The sequence below is a fragment of the Vipera ursinii genome, assembly GCF_947247035.1.
Source record: "Vipera ursinii genome assembly, chromosome: 3".
Taxonomy (NCBI): Eukaryota; Metazoa; Chordata; class Lepidosauria; order Squamata; family Viperidae; genus Vipera; species Vipera ursinii.
This window is the reverse complement of record NC_139516.1, coordinates 96842756-96865636: the sequence shown is the minus strand read 5'-3', so window position 1 is coordinate 96865636 and position 22881 is coordinate 96842756. Positions and strand designations below refer to the sequence as shown.

Sequence of the window (22881 nt, the reverse complement as noted above, 5' to 3'; positions counted from 1 at the left end):
ACCAGAATAATGACATTTAAAAAGTCAAAAAGTATAATTTACATAATTTTGTGGGAAAGCTATAACAGGTTGCATGAATTTAGTTTTAAGCTCCAGGACCAATATAAAGATATGTCATGCAAAAGTATTTCAATCTGCAATGTTGAATGTACAACATATTTCCTGCCATATTATAAATGGCTCTTATGACTTTTCTTCCATTACAAAATTGTTGGCCTTCTGACCCAGGAGAATTGGACAGCTATTTTTTTTAAGGAAATACGCAAATCAAAGCTTTTCTTCAAATGTTAGCTTAAGATCCAATGATTTTTCATCCTGATTTATTTTCCCCATGAATGAATGTGTGTTTGTATATGTATGTATGTATGTATATGTGTGTGTATGTATGTGTGTGTATGTGTGTATATACATACATATATATATATATATATATATATATATATATATATATATATATATATATATATATACACACACACACGCACACACATATATACATACATACATATATACGCATACATACATATACATACACACACACAAACACACATTTGGATTCTAATGTTTTATAAAAAAAATCTTTCTCCTTTATAAATTTGTTTCATTTGAAAAAAAAGGTTGATTATATGCCACTGAATAATATAATTATACTGACTTGCCTGCTAAAATACATTCACTCTGAATTTGTTCAATCTACTTTGAATTGTTTTTTTTCCAACATGCAATTGTGATAACAAATTGTTATAAAGGTAGTAAAGTGTACCATTAGCTTTTTGTACAAATATGTTAGTTTTGCTGTTAAAATGAAATTGGATTTCTTTTCAGACCATATTTCAAATAAGGCAATAGGAATAGAATAGCATCTATAATAGATAAGGTGTCAATTTTATTCACTTATCTTAATCTTTTTCATTCTTTTCTGTGCTCTGGATTAAATTAAATCTAGAGATATATCAATAGCAGATAGGTGGCTTCATTCTCCCCTTTATCAGTAATATTGCATCCTATAATATTACTTCTGTTTTAGTGCAGATTAGGACACCTTGTTAAATGGGGGCAGTGGGATTTAAAGAGGAAAGAGGTTTGAACAGAACATGTTTACTGAAAGAGAGAAGAGGCCAAGATAATTGGGTGGTGGTGGTGGACAAAGGGTTTAACTTGCATGTATCCATGGATAAATAATCCACTTTATTTAAATCACTCTTGGCAATAGATGTTAGTAATATGAAATAAAAGATTCTCTGTGTATTGGAAGGACTTTTTGCATAGTAACCAGTTGCTATGAAAGAGAATGCAAGATGAACTGGGACCTTAAAAATATGGCATGCTTCATAACTGAATCCATTCTGTGTTAAAAATGGATTATAGGTTTTAATCGCAATAGAATACTTTTTTCAATTAATTTGAGGTTATAGCCAATACGACTTCCCCCTTCTCTTTGCCCTTTGATTATACCCCATATTTGCTTTAGACAGTTCATCAACTGTAAAACTGATAAATTAGATCATTTTTAAATTGGATATGAGCAGGGTGTATAATAAATTACACTACTATTACTACTACTACTATACCAAAGTTAATTTGATTTTCCCCCGATACTGTGTATCCTGTGTATAAATCCAAGTAAAGTCCTATTCAATATTGGTCTATAATCAGTGGTAGGATTCAGCCAGTTCTCACCAGTTCGGTAGAACTGGTAGCTAATTTTTTGTTGTTCAGGCCCACAATGGACTTCTGGAAGCAGCATCCACACAGAGAACCAGTTGTTCACATATTTGAATCCCATCACTGTCTATGAACCTTTCCAAAGTCTCACTTGAGAATTATGTATTTTCAGAAAGAGCCTACCACAAAGCTTGTTAAAATATTAATATACAGAGAATTTCTCTTATGTTTCCTTTTATTTTCATATGGTAGATAAGTATTTTTTTAAATTTCCCATCACTGTGAGAATGTTGGGGGCCAAAGTCCGGCTTTACTGCTTTCCTACTCTTTCACTGGCACTTCAACACAACTCTCAATTTACTTAATTTTAAACTTTTAACTTCTGAAAGTCACTTCATATCCTGATAGTGATGCTCAAATGTACTTCCTACCCACATCAGCTTAATTCCACTCCGCCTGGTTTGTTTTAGTAATCACTGCTGTCTCTTTCAGGAGTGCCTCTTGTAAATAATGTTTTTTACAATAGCTGCTGTTCTGGTTTTTGAATTAGTCTTTGATACCCTTTAGTTAAATTAGATTGTACCTTTAGCTTAATGCAAATGAAACATTATTTTGTCAAAGGATACCATGGAATCATGTGCTGTACATTCTGTTCACCTTAGCCATCATTAAGTTAGATTGGTACATTCTCTAATCACAGTTTAATTTGAATTAATCACAAAGTTGAATTATGTTTAGTGCTCACCATGAGTATTATTTCTAACCATTTTTGATGCAAAATGTGTGATTATAGGCCTGGTTTTGAATTCTGTATTCACAATCAATGAATCAGTGTCATCTTCACAATACTGTGGGCCATTATACCAGATCTAGTGGTCTTTTACAGACATATAGACAATTCTATTGATTTTTGAAAACCTTTATTATATATGCTAAACTAGTAAAGTAGTCCTTAACTTACAACCATTCATTTAATGACCATTTGAAGTTCCAATTGCACCAAAAAAATGACTTACGAGTTTTTCACACCTACAACCATTGCAGCATCCCCATGATCACATGATCAAAATTTGGCTACTTGGCATTTACATATATTTATGATGGTTGCAGTGTCCCGGGGTCACGTGATCACCTTTTGCAACTTTCTTTACAAGCAAAGTCAATGCGGAAGCCAGATTCTCTTAATAACTCTGTTACTAACTTAACCACTGCAGTGATTCACTTAACAGCTGTGGCAAGTAATATAAAATTGGGCAAAATTCACTTAACAACTCTTGCTTACCACTGGAAATTTTGGGTTACAAGTCGATTACCTGTATCTTGTTGAATACAATATAAATGTATGATCTAGCTATCAAATTGCATGAAGCTATGCTTGAATACAAAGGCAACATTCACCTACATTGTAAACTATTATCTCAGAAAGAAGACCAATTAACTTCATTGTTCTTGTAAAGAAATAATGCCAAAGAAGCATATATGAATTCTCTATTTGCTGGAGTGGCAGAGATTAGTTAAAAGGTGCTAACTTCAGAAATAACCTGATCTTGTATTTGTACTTAGTTGAATAACTCTTAACACCAAAATAACACCCAATATTTTAATTCTTCAGTGAAAAATTACTGTATATTAGCATGGAATATGCAACACTTGGGTTTAACTGTACAATATGTAGTTCAATTGAAATGTTGCCTTTTATATCCAGATACTCACATTATGCTGTTAAAAAGATTAACAGGATGTGGAAATTTTGTAATAGGGTGAGATTTAATTTTTGGTTGTGATGGGGAAAGAACTTTAATTTATCAAATGTCACCATTGCCTTTTGAAAATTTTAAACATGATCATAAGAAATTAAATTGTTTGTATCTGTAGAGGTATAAAATTTTCCAAGAATAACTACTTTTTGCATAAAATTGATCCATTCTGAGACTGGAGATTATACAATCAACACTATATTGGAAAAGGCTGGTAGTTTCTGAAATAATTTTTTGTGAAACAAGGATTTAAAAATGTAACATTTTAAAAACACTAATTTTACACATTATTGTAGTTTTACCAGAATAGCACAGTATCATCTATTGTATTTTATACAATCTGTATTTTTAAGTGGCAATCCATACACTACATTAACGTTTTGAAAAAATATTGTACATCTAGCTGTATTTGAAAAAAAAATGTTGAGGCAGAAATATTGTGAAACATGTACAATTTTTAATGTAGTATATTATTAGAAGAAAAAGAATTCAGCCATTGTTCCTCTCATTAGAATAGTGTTCTTCTGAGGCTCATAATTACGTTTTTTTTTTCAAAAAGCAAAACAATGCCTTTACTGCCAAAATATTACAATAGACACTGAGTATTTGGTATGTGATTTCCACTTTAAAATAAGCAGCCTTGGATTTTCTTTTAAAGAGTAACATGTTTTTAGCTAAGGAAACAATCTCTTTATTAATAAACATCAGAGAAGAGGGGGTTTGTTGGCAATCCTACCCATTGTTTTGAATAAATAAATGACTGTTTTCTGATAGAAGTGTAAATGAAATGTTCCTAAGTGTTTTATGCTTTGTAGAACAAGTGCAAAATAAATTCTATGTACTTCATCATTTAAATTACTTTTAATAATCGTTATTTACTCATGTTATATGTGGCTAAAAAGGTGAACTGGAACTGAGGTTCTGTGAATGCTGGATGCATGCTTCTATGTCCCGTGGATGCTTTTGTTCTTAGAAGCATTTGCTTCTAAGTTCTTAAGCATTTAAATACTTGGGCGATGTATATGAATGGATGGATAGGTAAGTCAGTCTCTGAGAACTTTCTCTGTCTGTTCACTTACGGTATATTGTGATTTGTAAGAAAGAAATTTGGAGGCAAAACATGCTACAATCCCTTTAACTTTATATTTTTAGATTAATAAAACTGTTATCAGGTTTAATTTTGCCACTAAGAAACATCATTATATAATTTGTTGCTCCATTCATAACTTGACATTTATTTATTTGGAAAATTTATATTGCTGCCTACTTGCTCAAGGCAACTCAAGGCAGCTTACAGGAAATAAAAACACAATATAAATATGTTGCTTCATGTTGGAGTATTGGTAAAATTTTAAGCTGCTCTGCCCATACAATGTCTTATTTTATACTTTTATTGTACTTTAAAATACAAAATGAAACTGAAAATAGTGGGAAAGAAGGGAGTGTGGGATGAAGGGGGAAAAAACATTTTCTTCTGACTCTTCAATGCAATACAATAAACATAACATTACAGCCTCAACCTTTTACTTTACATACTCAATATATACTAGTCATTTCTTCTTCTTTTTTTTTTTAAAAAAAAGATGCCTAATCACTAAATCCCAAAATATTTTTTATCTCAATCACAAAATCCAGACATGGTTTCTGGATAGAAACAAAGTTAGATGTATTGTTCTCTTTTAATTAAAACAGGTAATTTGGCCATTACCATATTATAATCCATCTTTGTTGTTTTAAAATTTGTAAGTCTGTTTTAGGATACAATATTTGACTGAAAAAATGGAAATAAAAAAGACATTCTGGTTCCCTATAACATGAGCACGCAGCTTATAATACATTTAATCATATGTAAAATTCTGGTAAATATTTGGTATTAATGCAAATATATTACACAAAGAAGAAGGACATTAAGTCACAGTAGTTTTGTCATATACCCATAAAGTTTTACTTCATAAACATCAATCCAATTGCAAGCCACAAAGAGGTCACATTTTCAAGCTTTGATAATGAAATAATGTTATCTAGCAATCTGAACATTATAAATTTCTCTCACAAAAATCTTTTCTCGTTACTAGCACAAGAACACTTTTTTTTGAAAAACGCTCAATCTGACATGCATATTAATTTTTGCAAGGTTTTTGAAAATATTCACCCATCTGTAAATCATTTATTAATATTTCCTACATATAGTTGATGAGGTCCTTTTTACCTAATCAGAATTAGAAACCTAATTCCAAAAGTCCTTCATGTTATGTGTTGTTAAAGGGCGATTTTGATACACTGCCTAAATACACTATGAAATTAATCAGGCAAGGATAGATTAGTTTGGACATATTTAAACTGGGAAAAGGGCAGTGATGGTGCCTTTACTGAGAATGAACACCGATTTTACAGAATACCACTTGCTAAACACAAAGACTAGCAAAGTTGACAGTGAAAACTAGTTATACACATGTAGGTTCAAGTGAAGTAGAACTTTAACATATATAAATGTAGTCTATATATCTCATCCAAAAAGACTTATTCAATCTATATTTTCTGCTTTCTTCAGATCTACTCTTTGCCCATTTGCTGGCATTCTCTTTCTGTATAACTTTAAAAAGAGGCAGAAGCCTTCTTTTATCTGACTGCACAAAGATTCATGGGCTGGGGGCTAATCAGAAATTCAAGCTCCAAGGTGAGAGAAAGCATACAAAAAGGAGGAGATATGTTGAAGAGAAAGGAAGAATTAAGCTGAGTTCAGCTTCTTCCTTTCCAATGACTGCTTTATCTGCGCCCAGTGTCTGTTTCCAGCACTCCATCTTCTGATTTTTGTGTTGTCCAGGTCTCTTTTCACCTTTTTTGTTTGATATACCAATTTGCCAATGTCCAATTTCCTGAGAGAAAGGGGGCATTCACAGACAATTTAGCTATATAGTACAGAGTTGCAGAAACATCAAACAATGAGCAAATCGTCATGGACGGCAGCTGATTGTTGTGCATGTGCTCGTAGGTATGCCAAAATCATTCTGGGAGTATTGCTATATATTTGAGTGTAGGTGGCATTGGTCTTAAACTTAGTTTCCAGAATTGAATTAATGTGACAAAGTTTATTGCAGCATTTTCTACCAGGTACCCTTATATGGTTGCAAACTGCATGTTTATTAGCCAATATATTTTGGGACAATTCAATATTGTTGAACCATTTTTCTACAGATAAGTTGCTAAAGTTAAATCTGGATTTATAAATTAAGGATTGTCACATTTTATTTAAAAAATCAAGGAAAACCATATGAATGTACTGAGTTTCTTTCTCTTTGGATGTGGCACTGGTGAACTAATGGTAGCAATTTACCCTCCCTGTGAAGTTGCTGAGTATCTGTAGCACCTCCGACAAAATTTCCATTGATAAATATTCTGGGAACCTGTTGAAATATAAATAAATGAATATTATAAACCTATTGTTCAAACATGGATGAAATGCACTATAGTATACTACTTCTATTTATGTTATTAATGAATCAAGACAAATACTCTTATAAAAATTGAAGGAATCAGACTCTGTAAAAAAAAAAAACTTTGAGACCTGCAAAAAGCATCTTATACAATCCAATCTAACTCCAGCAGTGAACATTCTTTGGATTCTTTATCCAGATTCCCATTGGAATTCAAGTAAAATACCAAATACAGATAACTTTTTTTTTTCAATTTAGCACTTTAATTTTTATTTAAAGACAGTATTTAACTATGATCTAAAATTGAAAGTTTAAAACAAAGCAACATTCTCTTATTATCACATCCCAGCAATTTCTTTAAGGCAGCAGTTATTGCAAGAAATAGATTGCATAAATATATGGATTGCATATTAAATTTTATTTTTTTAAAAAAACCTATTGCAGTAGCACTATTACATTATGAACCACTTTGAATGACATGGTTACATAAAATTCACTAAAATTCTGGGCTAACTCTGAACTACTCCACTTGCATTCCAGATTTCTCTTGCAATGGACTAGAGCACGGGTCGGCAACCCGCAGCTCTGGAGCAGCTTGCGGCTCTTTCAGCCTTTTCCTATGGCTCCCAGTCCTCCGCCATTTGCAGAGAGAGAGACAGAGAGAGGCACTTGTGCTTCCCTTCTCACACTCTCTCATGCGGACTTGCCTCCTCGCGGGACTCCTGATTGGCCCTGCACCTGGGCACCCTGCCCCTGGGAGAATTGCAGCCAGGAAGCCCCTTTCCCAGGCTGCTCTCGTCCGAGGCGCACATGCCCAGGGAGCCACGTGGGACTGCCCCGGAATTCCCCCTGGAGCCTCTGCTGAGTGGGTCAGCCCTCCCGCAAGCTGCGGGCCCAGGAAAGGGGTCTGCCCCGTTTAGGGTCAGCGTTTCTCTGTCTCCAAACCCCTGAAGGTGCACGGCTCTCTTTGAACAGGAACGCTCCCCCCCCGTAGTCCCACACTTCCTCTGAAGCCGAGAGATGGGAGGGAAGGTGGCGGCAGCTGCTCTCCCAAAGGACCTTTCACCAGCCCACTGGATCCACTGGGTGACCTCCGCCTGGGAAAGGGAGGTAGGCAATGAGTGCTGGATTCCCCGCGGGGGAAGCTTGCTCCGTCCTTCCTTTCTGGCACTGTTTTTGAAAAGGGGAAGACTCAATTGCAGTGGGAAGACCCCTCCCCAGCCCATCCCCTCACCTGCTGGGGTCCCGCAGCTTCCCGGGGAGCCTGGCTCGGGGTGGGGGGGAGGAAGCTGGGCACTATAGGAGCTCCAGAGCTGGAGGGAAGAAGGGCTGCCTGGAAGGATCGGCATATGTTGGGGGGGTTCCTCTCCTTGAGGCTGGGAGTCCTGGGAGCCCGGCTCCCTCCATGGCCAGGTGGTGGATTTCCCCTCCCCTCCAAGTATCCTGCAGGCTGCTTTGCAGGGGGGCTGCGGTGGGGTCCCCAGAAGGGCAGGGCAGGGAATTGGGTCTGGGCTGGGTCTTCTGTAAGACACCGGGGGTGTCTCTTCCTGATTCTGCTCAGCTCCGGGTCTTTGCTCCGAAGGGAGCCCAGCTAAGTGGCTTTGGGGATCTTCCAAGGGGGGCTGGCTGTGCCACTTACTGGTCAGACCTGGAGGGTCAACCCCCACCCCGCCGAGGGGGTCCACAGCCCAGCCGTGTGCTGGGATGGAGCCCCAGACTCAACCAGGAGGAGCGAGAAAAGTGCTTTGGGTTCTGCTTCCTCCCCCGCAGGGAATTTGGATTGTGGCAGATGTGAACTGGCCTCAGTTTTCTGGGAAACCCAGAAGGGGAGGGGAGGGGGGAGAGAGAGAGAATATGAGTATATGTGGTTGTCCTTACTGGACTTTTAGTAAAGAACATTTAACGTTTACCTCACCCAGACTGAATCTCACAGCTTTGGTGAGAGGTTAGCTGTGAGTTCATCATCTGGACTGGCTCAGGTGAGAGCAGAGCCGGATTGGTGGACAAAGACATGTTCCAGTTTCAATATCTTAACATCTTTAATATCCTATAACATCTGATAACATCTGACTTCCATTGTGAATAATGGCTCACACGGACTTTTGCTCTGTATGGTCCGATTATAATACTCTGGGCCGGACTTGTACGCCCTCAGGGGGGCTCCTCCCTCCTGGTCACGACCAGCCCGTTCGCTTACCATCTCCCTTGATGACGGGCCCAATTGTTGGGATCCCGAGAGGTGGTTGGGTTTACCTAGGGGCCTCTGGGGAAGACGCATCAAGAGGCCCCTGATACGTTTTCTAGCCGGTTATTTTAAAGGGTGAGGGAGGGGGAGGAATAGTGGGGAGGGGAGGGAATTACTAACCGGCACTCAGTCTGGGCCGGTTATGGCCTCTGGTGGGATGGGGTTGGGGGTGGAGGCTGCTGGCTCCGCGTGTGCTGGGGTGGGGTGTCAAATCCCCACAATAGGGAATGGCAGCAGGTGGTTGCACGGAGGGCCACATCAATATCCGGGATCGCGCTCTCGCTATCTTCGAGCGGTGGCGCGCTCCGACCCTCCGGTTAGCACCCTCTTACCTGGGGATGAGGGTGATCAGGTCCCTGAGCTTAGGCTGGTTTATTTTAACGCCAGATCCGTCGTTAACAAGGCTCCCCTCGTTCGTGATCTGATCGAGGAGGAACGCGCGGATCTGGCATGCATTACGGAGACTTGGTTGGGCTTGGAGGGAGGGGTGCCTCTGACTGAGTTATGCCCTCCAGGTTTCCGGGTGCTACACCAGCCACGGGCTCAGGGCAGGGGTGGTGGGGTGGCGGTGGTTGTCCGGGAGACTCTATGCTCGCGGGAGGCCACCATTGTCCAGATGGCCGGGAGTGAATCCCTCCTCTTGAGATGTGGTCCTCGGGCTCAGTTGGGCTTGTTGCTCACATACCTGGCGCCCAGCTGTGTGGCAACAGCCCTGCCTGAGCTGCTCGACACTCTCTCAGGGTTGGCGGTGGAGTTCCCCAGGCTTATAGTTCTGGGTGACTTCAACCTGCCTTCACTGGGAGGGTCGTCTGAGTTAGCTCGGGAGTTCATGGCCTCCATGACGGCCATGGGCCTGACCCAAGTTATTGAGGGCCCGACTCATGTGGGGGATCATACTCTCGACCTGGTGTTCCTATCTGGACAGTGGCTGGATGATCTGGGAGGGGGTTCACCAACCATTGCTCCCCTGTCATGGTCAGATCATTACCTCCTGCGGCTGGTCTTCCGTTATGCCACCCCCCGCCGCTGGGCTGCGGAACCGACCAGGTGGTTCTGCCCCAGGCGCCTAATGGACCCGGAACGGTTCCAGAGGGCGCTTGGGCCTATACCTATCACCCTTACCCACAGCCCAGTCGATGTCCTGGTGGATGCCTGGGAAAGGGCGGCCGCCGGGGCACTGGACTGTGTTGTACCCTTGAGACCTCTGACCCGGTGCAGATCCCGTTGGGCTCCATGGTTCTCTGCGGGAGATGAAGCGTCAGAGACGGGTTCTAGAGAGCGGTTGGAGGTCCAGCCGATCCGAATCTGACCGATTGCAGCTAAGAACCTTTATAAGGTCTTATCTTGCGGCAATAAGGACGGCGAAGTCTAACTACTTTGCTGCCCTTATCACGTCCGCAGATAATCGCCCGGCCGCCCTGTTTAGGGTAACTCGCTCCCTCCTTAATCAGGAGGTGAGGGAGGATCCCTTACGGGGACGAGCCGAGGAGTTTAGTCATCATCTGGCAGACAAAATCGCTCAGATCCGGACCGGTCTGGACTCTGACTGGGCAGAGTCTGATGTGGAGGAATCGGACGGTCTTGAGCATGTTATCTGGACTGAGTTCGATCCTGTTTCCCCTGATGATGTGGACAGGATCATGGGGAGGCTGAGCACCACCACCTGTTTGTTGGATCCGTGCCCCTCCTGGCTAGCTTATGCGGCCCGGGAGGGGACACGAGGCTGGTTCCATGCAGTAATAACTGCTTCTTTGAAGGAGGGTGTCTTCCCTGCGGCCTTGAAGGAGGCGGTGGTGAGACCCCTCCTCAAGAAGCCTGCCCTGGACCCGGCTGTTTTAAATAACTATCGTCCAGTCTCCAACCTTCGCTTTTTGGCGAAGGTTGTTGAGAGTGTGGTGGCGCATCAGCTTCCTCTGTTCCTGGAGGAAACTGATTATCTGGACCCGTACCAATCGGGTTTCAGGCCCGGATACAGCACGGAGACGGCATTGGTCGCGCTGGTGAATGATCTCTGGAGGGCTCGGGACGGGTTGTTCCTCTGTCCTGGTCCTATTAGATCTCTCAGCGGCTTTTGATACCATCAACCATGGTATCCTACTGCGGCGTCTCAGGGGGTTGGGAGTGGGAGGCACCGTTTTACGGTGGTTCTCCTCCTATCTCCTGGGCCGTTCGCAGTCGGTGTTGATGGGAGGGCAGAGATCTGCCCCGAGGCCTCTCATTTGTGGAATTCCTCAGGGGTTGGTTCTCTCGCCCCTCCTGTTCAACATCTATATGAAGCCGCTGGGTGAGATCATTCGTGGTTTCGGGGTGGGGTATCATCAGTACGCTGATGATACCCAACTTTTTCTTTCCACCCCGAACCAACCCAGCGATGCCCTCGCCGTGATGTCCCGGTGCCTGGAGGCGGTCCAGGTCTGGATGGGGAGAAACAGGCTTCGTCTCAATCCCGCCAAGACTGAGTGGCTGTGCATATCGGCATCTCGGGTCAACCAGACTATTCCATCTCTAACAATGGGGGGTGAGGTGTTACCCCCCCGTTGATATGGCTCGCAACCTGGGCGTCCTCCTGGATTCACGACTCAATTTTGAAGACCATATAGGAGCCGTGACCAGGGGGGCTTTTGCCCAGGTTCGCCTGGTGTGCCAGTTGCGACCCTATCTGGACCGAGATGCCCTACGCACAGTCACTCATGCGCTCGTGACCTCCCATTTAGACTACTGCAACGTTCTCTACATGGGGCTGCCCTTGAGGACCACTTGGGGGCTTCAGCTGGTGCAGAATGCGGCCGCACGAGTTGTGATGGGGGTTTCCCGATACTCCCATGTAACACCTCTACTCCGCGAGCTGCATTGGCTTCCGGTTGCCTTCCGAGTGAGATTCAAGGTGCTGGTGATGACCAATAAAGCCCTAAATGGCTTGGGTCCGGGATATCTGAGGGAACACCTGCTGCCGGCATCAAGTTCCCTTCGTCCAGTGCGCTCCCACAGGGAGGGTCTTCTCAGGGTGCCACCGGTAAGAGATTGCCAGCGGGTAACACCCAGGGATAGGGCCTTCTCAGTGGGGGCGCCTGCCCTTTGGAACCAGCTGCCAGTGGAGCTGAGGAGTGCCCCCGACCTCCGTTCATTCCGCCGGGGCCTGAAGACCTGGCTCTTCGAGCTCTCTGGCCCAGGCTGAGGATTAATCTTATTTTAACTGGGGTCTTATTTATGCTGGGACAAATATAATTTTTTTTAAATTTGTTTTTAACTTTTGTATCTTGGTTTTTTAATCACCCTGTAAACCTCCCTGAGTCCTTCGGGAAAGGGCGGTATATAAGTGTAATAAAATAAAATAAATAAATAAATAATGAAATATTTTGATTTTTTTAAAATTAAGATATTAGGTATGGGGATAATTATGCTGTATTTAAAGTTGGTAGATAAGCTACTAAAATAGTTTTTACCTGTTGGGATGAAGGAAAAAGGTTTTTTCTCCCCTCTTTCTCCTTTCCTTTTCTCCCCCCCCCACCCTGCAACTTTTTTCTTTTCTATTTTTCTGTTTGTAGTTTTTATAGTTTGCACCGTCTTTTTATTTCATAAATACAAGGAGGACTCAAACAGAGATTATTTTATTTGGAAGTAACCTTCGACCCAGTGTCTTTTTTTTTGGAGTTCAAAATGCTTTTGTTGCATGCAGAAATAAAAATTTGTTTTCTTTATAACAGTTCATTGATTTCATAAATGCAACACACTATAGTTTTTTATACATAGCATGAAGGTAAAAAACGATATATGTAGTGTTATCTTCATTTTAGATGTCAAAAGGGTTTTGTGGCTCCTAGTGTTCTCTTTTCTGTGGGAAATGGGTCCAAGTGGCTCTGCGTGTTTAAGGTTGCCAACCCCTGGACTAGAGTCTGTCCAGAATTAGAAAACGTAGAAAACCACTGGATGCTCTGTGCAGACTTTGTCATCTTACTCAAACTAAAAATGGTAGCTTGTTCTATAATCTAAAAACATCTAGTATGATGCCTATTTTTTTTAAAAAATAAAGTATTTACTGCTTCAAAAATACCCATAAATGGAATAATCACTTTCTGAAATGTGTTTTATAAATGAAAGATTAAAAAAATAGTACTCACTGTCCGGCTGCCTGTCATTTGATGAAGAATATCCTGAAACTGGCTTCCATTTTCATATCTATCAAGTTCTATGGCTTTATAATTCACATTCATTTCTTGAAATAGTTTCTTTGCCATTTTGCAGTAGGAACAAGTGCTTTTTGAGAAGATCACAACACAATCATCTGATATAGCATCCTATGGGTTGGAAAAAAATTACGTAATGAGAAGCATGCATAAGGAAATCTGGAAGAATTTAAAGTCAATTCGAAATCCAAAGTCAATTCAAAATCTAAAACAACTTCAAAGTTTAGATTTTATGTGAATCTAGACAATTGTAAGTTATTTAACACACAATGATTAAACCAAGTTTAGCAGGCCAGTATTAACATCTGGCACTAAATTTAATGTTTGTATAATGGAGAAAAAGCAACTTCTCAAGGAAACACATTCTATATACTTGTGTGTTAAAGAAAAATACGTAACTAGCCTTTAATATGACAGCTGCCACCCCAAAAAACAACAAAAACTAATTAAAATGTTCCAGTTGAGCCTATGCTGACATATGAATCAGCTAGCATGTTTTCAGGGCATGGGCAAAGTACTATTGTATTGCCAACATGACTTTCCACTTGTTTCACCATTTAATTTTGAATAGGATTGCTAACTCTCCCAACTAAAATCGTTAGTGTCTATTGTATTTCTGCTTTCTTAATACAAATTAGAACAAACCTTTTAGATAGTTTGAATTATTTTACTAGAACACACTTTCAGTACTGTTAGAAGATATTGGTGCACAATGGATAGCTGTTTTAAAACCATTTCTGTGTCTCAAATCCTCTATGCTGGCTTTTTTTTTGGGGGGGGGGGGTTGATTATGACTGTAAAAAAACCTGCCAACACAATTTTCTGCTATTTTGAAACAGGAAAGGGTGAAAAACTGAAAAACCAACAGCTGGAATAATTTTTGCATACTTCTTAGCTATAACATTTAGCATTTCCAGAACATGACTCCCAATTACATTTTATACTTTAGAAAAAATATGCCCCACATTTAGACCAATGACATTTACTCACTTTTATTTGGTTTGCTATAGCAGTATTAGATATTGCTGTAGCAGCAGATGCATTGTTCCCCATTCTAAAAAAAAAAGCCATTGCAATGAATGTTACAGACTGTTTATAATTCAATCATGTATCTGAAGATCAGCCTTACAACCAATTACATTGTAAATTTCATAACAGTAACCAACTAAGTGGCATAATCTTTTTGGACACATACAAAAGCTAATTTTGATTAAAGCCTTAATTAACAGGACTAATGCCAAATTAAGAATTACTACATCATAGCCTTTAAAAAAATATTTTACCAATCATTTTAAAGAAAAAAATATAAAAGAGATGAAAAGTGGTAGTGTGGGGGATATACATAGATTTAAAAGTATCACTGGAAAAGTTTTTAATTTCATTACTGTAATTACAATATAAATGGTTGATTATATATAAATCTGTCTATACAATATAATCTTAAAAACATATCACCATAAGACTTTATAAGGAGCATAAATACCAGGAATTGTAGTTAAAATAGTAGAGATCATAAATTATCTTAAGTAATAAATTAAAATATATTTTATCTATACAACTAAAATCTAAGGTAAAGGTAAAAGTTCCCCCGCACATGCGTACTAGTCATTTCCAACTCTAGGGGCCAGTGCTCATCTCCGTTTCAAAGCCGAAGAGCCAACACTTGTCTGAGGACACCTCCGTGGTCATGTGGCCGGCATGACTAGACGCCAAAGGCGCACGGAACACTGTTACCTTCCCACCGTAGTGGTCCCTATTTTTCTACTTGCATTTTTTTGTACTTTTGAACTGCTATGTACTTTCGAACTAAAATCTATCCTGATTTAAAAGCTCCTATAAAGCTGAAATAATATATCATGTAAAAAGCACCAATTTTTGAATGTAATACAAATTAACATAAATACTGTAATCTAGAAATTGTTTCCCAATTGAATTACATGCTATTACATTCACTTTTAAGATATAAATAATATTTTGGATATCAAAATATAGTCTTTCTTCCACAGAGGTAATCAAATGTCCTGTTTAGTAAGAAATAGTATCTTTGTGGCAGTTAATAAATACAAATCAAACTCAGTATACTGAGTGGAAAATTATGGTTTAATAAAATTCAGTAACAATATTGCAGGTTATAAAGAAATTCAGTTTTCATGCAGTAGATTACAGTAAAGTACGCAGTAGACATATTAAAACAGGCTAAATGGATTAACACATAGGCAGCTCTAACTATAAAAGTTTAATACTAAACAAATAACAATCTATGACAAAAAGAAGAGACAAGCTAGACTCCATAAAACTACTAACAATGGTTAACTCATAAATTCAAGTACAATAAAGCATTATAGATTGTAAAATCCAGAGACCCATGACCAAAGGCAGCATGAAAGCAACAATTCTAGAGCAGCAGCTCTATCGTGAGACTCAAAATAAGTATGAAAGCCCAGGAGAGTAAACATATAAATACAATATGCATCTCAGCAGCCAGGATATTCTGTAAGATAACATTAGTTTCCCCCCTCAAAAGCACCTTCGTGTGTGCGGGAAGGATTTCAATATGGGATCATCCCCAAAACCATCATATATGTGTATGTGGGTATATGCATAATGGTATTTTTTGAGAGCTGAATGCAACAAACATTCATTTTCATGTATGCTGATTAGTGTTAAAGTGACAATAATTCTATTCTATTCTATTCTATTCTATTCTATTCTATTCTATTCTATTCTATTCTATTCTATTCTATTCTATTCTATTCTATTCTATTCTTACTATTCCTTCTTGGGAGTGGAGGCTGCCTACCCAAACAGCCGCACATCAGCAGTTGAGCAACTCCACTGAATGGCTTTTTGTTAAGAATTGCCCTAAAGGTTCAAAACGAATTCCTGGCCGAATATACAGTATTCACTTGCATACAGCACCTTTTATTTATTCACGAATAAACACCCATAAAAGGACAGTAAGGTGACTAAAAACAAACCTTATGGGGTACCCAAGGTGAATGTTACAAAAATCGATACAGCTAATCTCTTACAAACTGCCTTAACCAGCAAAATAGAACAAAGTAATATTACAGCATCTCTACAAACCAAACCACTGGAATCAAGCCAAGGTGCCTTTTGTTTCCCGCAGCCTTCCTGCGTTTACGAACCTGAGCACCCAAACCCTCTGCAGTACCCTCAAAGCCATCAGCCAAATACGAACAGCAGCCCCCGGGACTCCGCCTCCGGAAGACGGGTCTGCTTCTCTTCCAGGGCCCTCAACAACAGGGGCTAACTACTCCATTGCCTGTTTGTTTTCCTTCCTTTTGAAACGCGATTTCCCTTCGAGCGTTGCGCCAGGCTCTTCCTCACGTCAATCACGCTCTGTCTGACGTTGAGCGGTTGAGAGAGCAGAAGGGAGGTGGGACGCAGTGCTGAAAGAGAACAGCTCTCCTATTTTCTCGGTGTACCTAAACTTGGAGAGAGTCGTGGGCGGAGTCAAAGAGTGTTGTGCTTTTTCTTTCCCCTCTGAGCGCAGGCGCAGACGTAGGCGGACTGGTAGGGTCCTTCTAGCTCTTCTTCCTTCTGCGCGTGCGGTGGCGGCGGCGGCGGCGGCGGGGTTGTTGGTCAGTCGTTCGGTCGGTTAGTCGGACGGTTGGTTTGTGTGCCTGACAGTCAGGCGGCGAGGCGGCTGTCGGGGCGAGAGAGCGAGAGGAAGAAGGCGCGAGGGAAGTCACTGGAGCGGGCGGTCTCCCGGGGTCTCGAGGCCAGCGAGCGAAGCAGGCTGAGGCGATGGCGGACGTCCTGAGCGTGCTGCGCCAGTACAACACGCAGAAGAAGGAGATTGTGGTGAAAGGCGACGAAGTGATCTTTGGCGAGTTCTCCTGGCCCAAGAACGTCAAGACCAACTATGTCATCTGGGGGTAAGTCCGCGAAAGCTTCGCCCGAATGGGGCTCCGGATGGGAAGGGGGACACTTTAATTGGGAGGGACCTGATGGTCCTGCAGGATCGGACCAAGAAGCTTTTCCTGCTCCGCCGATCGTTTCCCCTCTGAGAGCTGCTCCCAAGCCGTCCGGGAACGCCAGGCGGGTTACTTTGCCCAGCCCTGATTAATGCTGTTGCCGCCTGGGGCTCAGGATGTCGGAGGTGGTGTGTGGGGCCAGTAGCCAGCGTTGCCTTTGCTTTTCTAAAACCGATCGTAGCCTCACCTGCTGCCTCCAGGTTAACTAGGAAGTAGTTCCCCGAAACGGGATATGAAGTTGGAGCAACAGTCAGGCATAGTGCTTGGGAGACACGTGTGTGGGGATGGGCGGGGGGGGGAGGGGGAAAAGGGAGGCATTCTATAAAACCTGGTCAAAAGATAATGAATTTATTTGGTGTTGTTTAAGATGTCAGAGTGCAAAGGATGGAAGTGGTCTCTTGGGTAGGGTCCATGGAAAGACATGAGCAGATAAAGTGAGCATTCTGTGAGTGGGTTCTCTTGGAAGTACATCTAGTCAACTTGGACAGAAGTTGTATATTTTTTATTATCTGGGAGTTTTGTGTTCTGTAGCAGAATGTAAAGATGCAAGAGTTCAGAGCTTGAAACAACATATTGCTTGCAACAGTGGGTAAATTGTGTTTTTGTATGCTTCTTTCTGCCTGTGTATATTGTGATAATAGTGGCTATCTGCCCCCCCCCCCAATGGCCTTGAAAATATAGTTGAGGATCCAGGTGGGGGGAAAAAAACCACTGACGTTTGTTGCTTTTTAAGCCCCCATTACTTTTATGGAACCTTCGAAAGAACAGACAAACCAACATTTTTTTTTAATTAATACAACTTTTCACATGTGATCTGCATAAACAATTAGGGTGATCTGGATGTTATTCATCATATAAGGACTGTGCCATCTGTCAATTAAGAACTTCATGTGGTACTGTTTTTAGAAGGAAGCAACACTTTGGTCTAATACAACTTTTTTGCTGGCTATGATAGAAAGGTAATTTACCAGTAAACTTGACATTAGTCTTTGTTTTCATAATTTGAACATCAGTAACAATTTGTAAACTTATTAGATTCAGTTAAAGCTGATGTCTCTTTTACTGATAGGCAACCATGTCTCTTTGAGAGCCTACAGCAGACTATAAGAGCCGTTAGACTTTCCATTAGACTTTTTTATTCTCTTTAAAACATTTAAAATCATTTTTTTCATTGATTTACCTTCACAGGTTTGTGATTTCTGAAAATTTCATCTTTTTACATATTTTTCTTAAAAGGATAGCAGTTGTATATTTGAGTGCTTTATGAACTTTCACATTTATCTGTTTCATGATTTGGTTTCAGTAAGCTCTGGGGATTTAATATCTTACCTTTACTATTGCTTCAATTTCTTTTATGATTTAATGTTGATATTAGAACATTACATATAGTCAGTTATAACAAACATGTCAAATTCACAACATCATGTAACGTATCAGGATGGTTTTGCCATTGCCAGCAATGGGGCGGGCGTGGCTTCTGCATGACTCATCCGACCCGCGGGCTGTCAGTTTGACATGCCTGAGTTATAAAGTTATGAACCCCAAAGTTGAAAAAGCCTAAAAACACAGATCTATCTCTTTAAATCCAAAGGAGTTATACAAAGGTATCCAGAAACAGTCTGGAGACTCAAACATAAATGTTTCAAGGATTCATAGCAAAGCAAGAGATTAAAAATTTGAAATGTTACAAAGACGTCAGCTTACATAGGGCAGGGGAGTCAACCTGCCCGCCCACAGGCCAGATGCGCCACCCCATTGCCAGCAATGGGAAAATAGTCGTGAGTTTGACACCCGTGACATAGAGTGATTCAGGCATCTCCATATTACTATATATGTTTGTGATTTACATGACTGAAGGAAGCTCCTGATCTAGAATGCATGTATTTCATGCAGGCACTGTTTTTTGTTCTGTATTCTCAAATACCTTCCCTTTATGAATTTATTTTGTGAACTGTTATGTTTTTTCACAGCACTGATGCTACACTTTCTGTTCTTTAGTTCATGAATTCTGCCAATAAGCATGGTGTTTGATTTCTCTGACAAAACTACTTATCCTGAGGTAGAAAAAATAGTATAAAAAGCAGAAGCTGAGGAAACTATGACAAAAACTAAATTTGATTTTAGTCCTTTTTAAATTTAAAAGAAGTAGTATGTATATATAGTGAATATCTTATATAGTATTATAGTCATATAGTGTATAATCACCCTTTTTTGTATTAAAAACTTTTTGTGGTCTCTGAGCTTTATGTTGCTCAGATCTCAGGGTTCTAATTCAGAAGTCCCCAATCTTTTGGGCACCAGGGACCAGTTCTGTGGAGAAAGGTTTTCCCGTGGACCGGAGAGTGCATGGTTTTGTGTGCTGCCTGCATCCCGGGGATGAGGCTTTGCTTGTTTTGTGTGGACTGGTTGCTGGCATGCTGCAGCCCAGTACCAGTCCACGGACCAGGGCTTGGGGGACCCCTGTTCTAATTTACTTATAAGTGGTTTATTCTTTTTTAGTAAATCCCCGAACTTGACATCCACAATTACTTCTAGAAAAACTGTACCGTTCTTTTCAAACTTGCCTTTCACTCTCTGTTCTAGATAATTAGATATAAAGTCTCATTACGTCTAATATTTTTTTGCTATTATGAAGATTCAGGAGATTTACATTCAAGTCTTGACTTTGCTGTTAACTCACTCGGAAGTTTCTGTTAACTATTTGTCCCTTACATTTGTAATATAGTTACAATAATACTTGCCTATATATTTGGTCTCTTGTGAGATTGACCAAAATATGGCTGCTGTATTGTATAATTGTATTCAGTTCTAAATATGAACAAATTTATTTGTTAATTGTAAGTCTTTCCTTTAAAAAAATGAAACTTTTTTTTATCAGACTAACAGTTAGTCTGAGATATGAAGAAGTCTAGACTTAGGCAGCCTAATGCATTCATGACTGAGTAAGATTTTTTTTAATTAAAATACCTTCAGTGTTCATTCTGGCATTTACCATTTGGTATCTGTAGCATGTTTCAGTACTTTTTAAATCCCTTCTGTTCTTAAGGTAATGGAAGATATAGATGTATTAATTGGCAAGATTTCCTAATAAGTAATAGATTTATTATAATTGGACTTGTGTTCATTCTATTTTTATTATAATCATTGATTATATCTTTGTCAAATGTACCGCTTTTCCAGTTGATGAAATTACAAAATAAATCAGAGCTTACAGTGAAAGAATATTTGGTTTTGCTGTATGCTCTGAAAACTGTAGGTTGTTTAGATTAATTAAAAGATAAGATTAAAAGGTTCTTAAATAGTACTCTGTCAAACATTTTTTTTCTTTCATGTAGTGTTTTTCTTAAGTTTGCATTCCAAGACACTATTTTTTTTCTATTTCTCTGTCAAATAACTTGGTAGGAAACTTAAAACACTGTTTTTTTCTGTGTCAGATTTCTCTTTTTGTTGCTGATTTTCGTTTATATCCATTGGTAATGTCAAACTTGAGAACATACAGTAAAAATATTTTTTATTAGAATAAGCAATAGCTTCTGGGGGAACATGGATTTTACTTATGTGGCAGCTTCAAACATTGTTCCAGTTGTCTCTGTGTATGCATGTACAAGCATTTCTGCTGAAACTACCAGTGAAATAACTTCACATGTACATGCATAGTCAGACAACCAGTCTTTGAAGCTGTAGACCTTTGAAAATATGCAGCTATTTTAATGCTTTAAGAAAAAAATCTTTGTGTTTAAATAATTATTTAGCTGAATTTGAATCATTTGAAATGACTAGAATTTAAGGCATGGTAAATTTAAAAGAAATTAAGTTTAGTCAATAAAAATTTGATACAACCAAGTATACATTCAGATTTTGAACCTGTACTTATATTTGCAAATTTAATATTTTAAAAATTCTGTCTGCATTTTTAAAACAATCAAATGTAAAACTAGAAAATCATACAAAAACAAAATCACAAGCATTTTGTTGAAGTTAATCTTGAAGTGATTGAGTGTTGGATACAGTAGGACAGTGGTGGCGAACCTAGGGAACGGGTGCCAGAGGCGGCACTCAGAGCCCTCTCTGTGGGCACACGTGCTGTCGCCACACCCTCACTTCCCCCCACGGCCCTCTCCACCACTGCCCCCCAGAGGAGAGTTGCCGCAAGCGTGGCCCACGTGGAGCAGCACAGCCAAAGACATGGCAGCTGGGCACTGGGGACAAGACTCCATCCTTGTGCCCTGTACTGCGGGGTGCGGGTGGAGGGCATGGCTGCCATGATGCTGCTGGGCCACCGGGGCGATCTTCGGGCTGTGGAGGTGGTGAGTGGCCCTGCGGGTGGGTGGGATCAGGGTGGGGGTGGGGTGCGGCATGGGGAAGGGTGGGCTAGGCAGAATGGGGGTGGGCTGGGGGCAGGGCCATTTTTTGGGCACTCTAAAAGGTTCCCCATCACTGGTCTAACCTGTCTTCCATCAGCTTCAAAAATCATACCATTTCAAGGCGATTATTTTTTGGGGGGATAGATAGGATCGGAAAAAAAAGTAGCATTTTGCCTTTTGTGTGCCAGGTGAATTTGTATTTTTAAATGTTAGTAAGCTTACAAACTGATTTTGCCTATGCTTGGGTGATGGTTTGGCTCAGTTAATGGACCTAATGGACCCTGGGCGGTTCCAAACAGCGCTTGGGTCCCCACCTGCCTCCTTTGCTCATAGCTCGGCCGATGCCCTGGTGGAAGCCTGGGAAAAGGCAGCCACGGAGGCACTCGACCGAGTTGTACCCATGCGGCCCCTGACCCGGTGCAGATCCCAGTGGGCTTCATGGTTTTCTACGGAACTCTGGGAGATGAAACGTTGGAGACGGGGCCTAGAGAGCTGTTGGAGATCCAGCCGATCTGAATCCGACCGATCGCGACTAAGGTCCTTTATGAGGTCTTATCTCGCGGCGTTGAGGAGGGCAAGGTCTAATTACTTTGCTACCCTTATTGCGTCCGCAGATAATCGCCCGACCGCCCTGTTTCGGGTGACCCGCTCCCTCCTTAATCAAGAGGTGAGGGAGGATCCCTTACAGGGTCGTGCCGAGGAGTTTAGCCAACATCTGCTGGACAAAATCGCTCGGATCCGGACCGGTTTGGATTCCGACTGGGCAGAATCTGACGATGAGAACATGGACAGTCTGGTTGATGTTATATGGGAAGAGTTCGATCCTGTGACTCTGGACAAGGTAGACAGGATCATGGGGAAACTGAGCTCCACTACATCCTTATTGGACCCGTGCCCCTCCTGGCTGGTTTATGCGGCTCGGGATGCGACACGAGGCTGGATCCATGCAGTGATAACTGCTTCATTGAAAGAGGGTAGTTTTCCCGCCGCCTTGAAAGAAGCGGTGGTGAGACCCCTCCTTAAAAAGCCTGTCCTGGACCCAGCTGTTTTAAACAACTTTCACCCGGTCTCCAACCTTCGCTTTCTTGCGAAGGTTGTTGTGAGCGTAGTGGCGCATCAACTTCCTCTGTTCCTGGAAGATGCTGATTATCTAGACCCATACCAATCGGGTTTCAGGCCCGGACACAGCACGGAGACAGCATTGGTCGCTTTGATGAATGATCTCTGGCGA

The 22881-nt window shown here is 40.9% G+C and overlaps 2 protein-coding genes across 5 annotated transcripts in view; one reads left to right on the top strand and one right to left on the bottom strand.

Moving 5' to 3' along the window:
- Positions 1 to 552: 552 nt before the first annotated feature.
- Positions 553 to 16678, bottom strand: GLRX2 (glutaredoxin 2). Of its 4 annotated transcripts, none has more exons than XM_083358905.1 (4): positions 16435 to 16678; positions 14276 to 14339; positions 13220 to 13396; positions 553 to 6826 (listed from the first exon to the last, which is right to left on the bottom strand). In XM_083358905.1, the coding sequence occupies exons 1-4, from the start codon at positions 16470 to 16472 to the stop codon at positions 6680 to 6682; spliced, it is 426 nt and encodes a 141-aa protein (XP_083215031.1). In that variant the 5' UTR covers positions 16473 to 16678; the 3' UTR covers positions 553 to 6679. The 4 variants fall into 4 exon arrangements, with proteins under 4 accessions (XP_083215031.1, XP_083215033.1, XP_083215032.1 ...); XM_083358907.1 differs by having other exon boundaries at positions 16373 to 16676; XM_083358906.1 differs by lacking the exon at positions 16435 to 16678 and adding an exon at positions 16358 to 16380.
- A 191-nt stretch (positions 16679 to 16869) lies between these two features.
- The window catches only part of CDC73 (cell division cycle 73), a 146313-nt gene continuing 140301 nt past the window's right edge, over positions 16870 to 22881 (top strand). The window contains exon 1 of the mRNA XM_083358897.1: positions 16870 to 17187. Coding sequence (XP_083215023.1) covers positions 17057 to 17187 — 131 coding nt within the window. The 5' untranslated portion in view covers positions 16870 to 17056. The remainder of the gene's footprint in view (positions 17188 to 22881) is intronic.